The sequence below is a fragment of the Ursus maritimus genome, unplaced genomic scaffold (assembly GCF_017311325.1).
Source record: "Ursus maritimus isolate PB19 unplaced genomic scaffold, ASM1731132v1 scaffold_803, whole genome shotgun sequence".
NCBI lineage: Eukaryota > Metazoa > Chordata > Mammalia > Carnivora > Ursidae > Ursus > Ursus maritimus.
In genome coordinates, this window is record NW_024427001.1 from 1 (window position 1) to 3,962 (window position 3,962).

General features: G+C 54.1%; 1 protein-coding gene across 1 annotated transcript; it reads right to left on the reverse strand.

Moving 5' to 3' along the window:
* Positions 1–65: 65 nt before the first annotated feature.
* LOC103679898 (keratin, type II cytoskeletal 7-like) lies at positions 66–3,000 on the reverse strand (the record flags this gene model as incomplete). The annotated part of the gene is made up of 3 exons (XM_008709422.1): positions 66–236; positions 1,707–1,802; positions 2,940–3,000. Coding segments are annotated over 3 exons (328 nt in total), but the record flags the coding sequence as incomplete, so codon positions are not given.
* Between the last annotated feature and the right edge of the window lie 962 nt (positions 3,001–3,962).

Consider the following 3,962-nt stretch of genomic DNA (forward strand, 5'->3'; position numbering starts at 1 on the left):
GGGGAGGAGTAAGGGAAGCTACCACCAAGGACCCTGCCAGGAAAAAAAGACGGCCCTCTGCAACCTCACACCTTGATCTGGTACATGGTCTCAGCCTCGGCCCGGCTGCGGTTGGCCATCTCCTCGTACTGGGCCTTGACCTCGGCGATGATGCCGTCCAGGTCCAGGGAGCGGCTGTTGTCCATGGACAGGACCACGGACGTGTCCGAGATCTGGGCCTGCAGCTCTGCCAACTCCTGCAGGGACAGGACAGAATGTCAGGACTTGGGGCGTGACCCAGCCCCATTCCCACACCCATCCTGGGACCCTCTTCACACGAGGGGAAGAAAAAGGGGGAGAAAAAGGGAGAAGAGGTCAGAGTGGGGATGAGTCACCAGGTAGCGGGGGGTGGGGGGGGGGAGAACAGACCCAGCACCTGCTAAATGTTCTGCCCGCCCTCCCGCAGCCCAGAGAGCCCATTAGCAACTTGTCAAGAAAAGAGTCTGGTGGGATTACAGCAGATAAAGAAGTGACAGAGTGTGGGGGGCTTTGACGGCTCCTTCTATGAGCTCTGCTGGGGCAGGAGCTCAGCTGTAAAGCGGATCACTGTGGGGTGGGTTAAATAAAATATCCCACCCCAGGATGGAACTCTCGGCAGCCTTTAACACTGATGATATGGCTGTATTTATATCCGTGGTACACTATTACTTGAAAAAAACCATGATCCTACTTTGATATATATTATCTCTATGTGTGTATGTGCATAGGAAGAGTCTGGAAGGTAGATACCAGGGTGGTAAGAGCACATACAAGTGAGCTGTTTTCAATTTTATGCTCTACTCAATTTTCTGGATTTTCGGCAATGAGTATGCATTTCTTTCATAATGATGGGAAAATAATTAAATATACATACACACACATATATACATAGACATACATATATATAACGTGCGACAGACATATGAAGACCCTCACAGAGCTTAGAATGTCCGAAGTAAACCTCAAGCAGCCTGCCCCTGAAATTAACACACGTGGAAATTCACTGAGGGGCTGATGGAGGCTGGAGGTTCAGAGGAAAGCTAGACAAAAGGGAACTGAGAACTGGTCTGTAATTAACCTCATATATAATATCATCCCAGACCAGCCTTGCCAGATGACTGGCTGTCCCATCTTCCACTGAAGGCCAGAGACTCACACTGGCTGGAGTGGAGAGGGTTTTAAATCCCTAAGAGAAAAAAAGAGCTGATAGCCCCAGGTAAGGCAAGAGGGAGAGAATGAGACAGCAGGGGCAGACGGAGTGGCCTACTGGTGGGCAGCCATACATCTGGTCCCTCTGGGTATAAACTCCCAGACACTCCAGTCTCTCCTGACTCGGGCCCCCCTGGCCACCCCACCCAGCCCCTCTCTAAACTCTGTCACAGCCCAGGATCCCTAGACATCCTCCAAGTTCCTTTCAACCCCTCCCAACACCCTTCCTAACAAATGGTCATCCTTTGTCTCTGGAAGGCCAATCCTGGTTGACCCTACCCTGCTCTGCTACCCTCAGCTCCTCCTAAACTCCTTGCCCACCAGGAATTCCTGAGTCCAGAAAGGATAAAGAACAGGATACGTGCCTGCACGCACACTCAACACACACCCAGGCTGGCCCGGATGCAGGGGGTATACCAGATGGCCCCTTTGTTAGGCCATGGAAGATACAACATGTCTCCCACACCTAAGATCCTCACCGTCTCATAGAAGGTCTTGAAGAAGTTGATCTCATCATTCAGGGCATCCACTTTTGCCTCTAACTCCACCTTGTTCATGTAGGCGGCGTCCACATCCTGGGGGGGTGGCGAGAAGGGGTAGAGACATCGTGGCCTCGGTACGCAGAATATTTAGCAGGGGTGGGCAACAGCTAGCACTGTCCGACCCACAGGGTCAAACACCAGGGCCCTACCAAGAGACATGCCATTTCTCCAGGCTGCCTGACCTGGCCACGGTAGGAAGTTTCCTCTACTGGACCCTCGGAGGCTGCATGATGGACATCGTTCCCATGCATCCCCATGAACACAGGTGCCTGCCCAGCACCGGTGGCCAAAGCAGCCTGTACCCCAAACCTAGCGCTTTACCAGTTCCTAAAGACTTTGGTGGTTTGGACACAGCCCTGGCTCGACCACCTATGAGCTATGTGACCTTGAACAAATTACTTCAACTCCGAAAATCATTCAGACTGCAGGATAAGACTCCCAGAGACGGAAGATCTCCAGCCTCATGTTTAACTTGCAGCTTAGCGACGGCGATACAGGTGGCCCACAGAGACCAGCGCAGGCCCGGGGGGCACCAGGGCCCTTCTAGCCAGCTGTGCCTGTACTCGAGCTCGTGTGGACAGGGTCCGACTTTATGCACCCCCGAAGCTCCTAAATCTCTAAGGGCCCAGCACTCCGGGGCAGGTTGCCGTCATGTGGACGGGCCTAGAACCCCGAGCTGCTCAGTGAGTGTACTTAATCAGAAACTTAAATCAAGCCCTGCTAGGATACTCATAAGGCCTTCCAGCCGTGGCTTGCACATCTCCAGGGACAGGGACAGGGCTCTGCCTCAGGCGGCCCATCCCATTCGTTCAGCACATACTTCAGCCCTGCCGGGTGCCAACCGTTGTCTGTCCTGAAATGTTCGGACTGCAATAGAGCGCTCCCGTATTTGGGCTTGAAATCTCCCTTTCCAGCCTCCATCCTTTGGTCTGAATGCTAACGCCTCCAGGCCAAAAGCAAGTCCAGTGACTCACCAGCTGCGTGCACACACACACACAGGACAGGCTGTGCTACGAGGCTTCCAGATCTCTCCTTTTCCAAGCCCCTCACTCCCTCCTTGTAGTCCCCGGCCCAGACTTTGGCCACTCAGGTCCCTACCGGCTGCTCAGATGAGAGGGCTATGCATTTTCAGACGATGTCCCCTGCACCTGGCCTGTCTGTCCCCCTCACCTTTTTCAGCACCACGAACTCATTCTCAGCAGCCGTGCGACGGTTAATTTCATCTTCATACCTGCAGCAGAGGGAGGGTGCAGTGGTGTGGGGGCGGCTCCACCTCCATGGCCCTTTCAAGGGGGGGTGGGGGGGATCTGCCCTGCATCGGTTTCACCGCTCCTTACTGACACACCTGGAAAAGTGGGTATCAACAATGAAACCAAACGTCCCTGACCTTCCCTGGTGGCTCTTCCTCAGGCTGGGAGTCTTGGCATGGAATGAAGGTGGGAGAGCAGGGAACGTACATGAATTAAAGGACAAAAGCTACATCTACTGGGAGGGAGAAAGCAAATAATCATAGCCAAGCGTAAGGACCACTTCAAATGGGGCCTGCACCGTTACATGCTTTCCGCGAATTAGCTCATCTAATCCTCACAATGGTCCTCTAACAATGGTACCGTGCTTCACAGGAAAGGAACGGAGGCACAGAGAAGCAGATAACCTGTCCAGTCACTACGCTGCTAAGTGGCAAAGCCCAGACTTCAACCCTGGCAGTCTGAGCCCAGCCCATGCCTTAACCGCTACCTAATCCCCCCCTCTGAGGGTAAAGAAGGAGCCTGAAGCAGAGGAACCTTATGGAATCAGGAAGAGGGTGCAGCAAGTCCTGGAGGAACCAGGCCCGAGCTGGGTGGTCTGGCCCCATCTCTACTCCCACAGCCCCCCACCCCATCCCTTTGTCTCCCAAGGAGCCAGTCCCGCCCATAGGAGGACGTTGGCAATGCAGGGCACAGAGCAAGGGAGCCCTTGGGCCTGACCCGGTATTTATTTGGAAACTTTTTTTAAGAAGCGTCAGAAACAGGAACTCAGCAGTGCCCAAGGGAGGAGGGCAGCAGGGCGACTATGGTGGGGAGCACGAAACTCCTGCAGGCAGAGCCCCTCCAGGAGCCCAGACTCACAAGGGCCCACTCCCTCAGGCCCTATAGAATAGTTACGGAAATATCCTGAAGGCCATCTGTCCATCCCTGCCTTGGCAGCATGCCG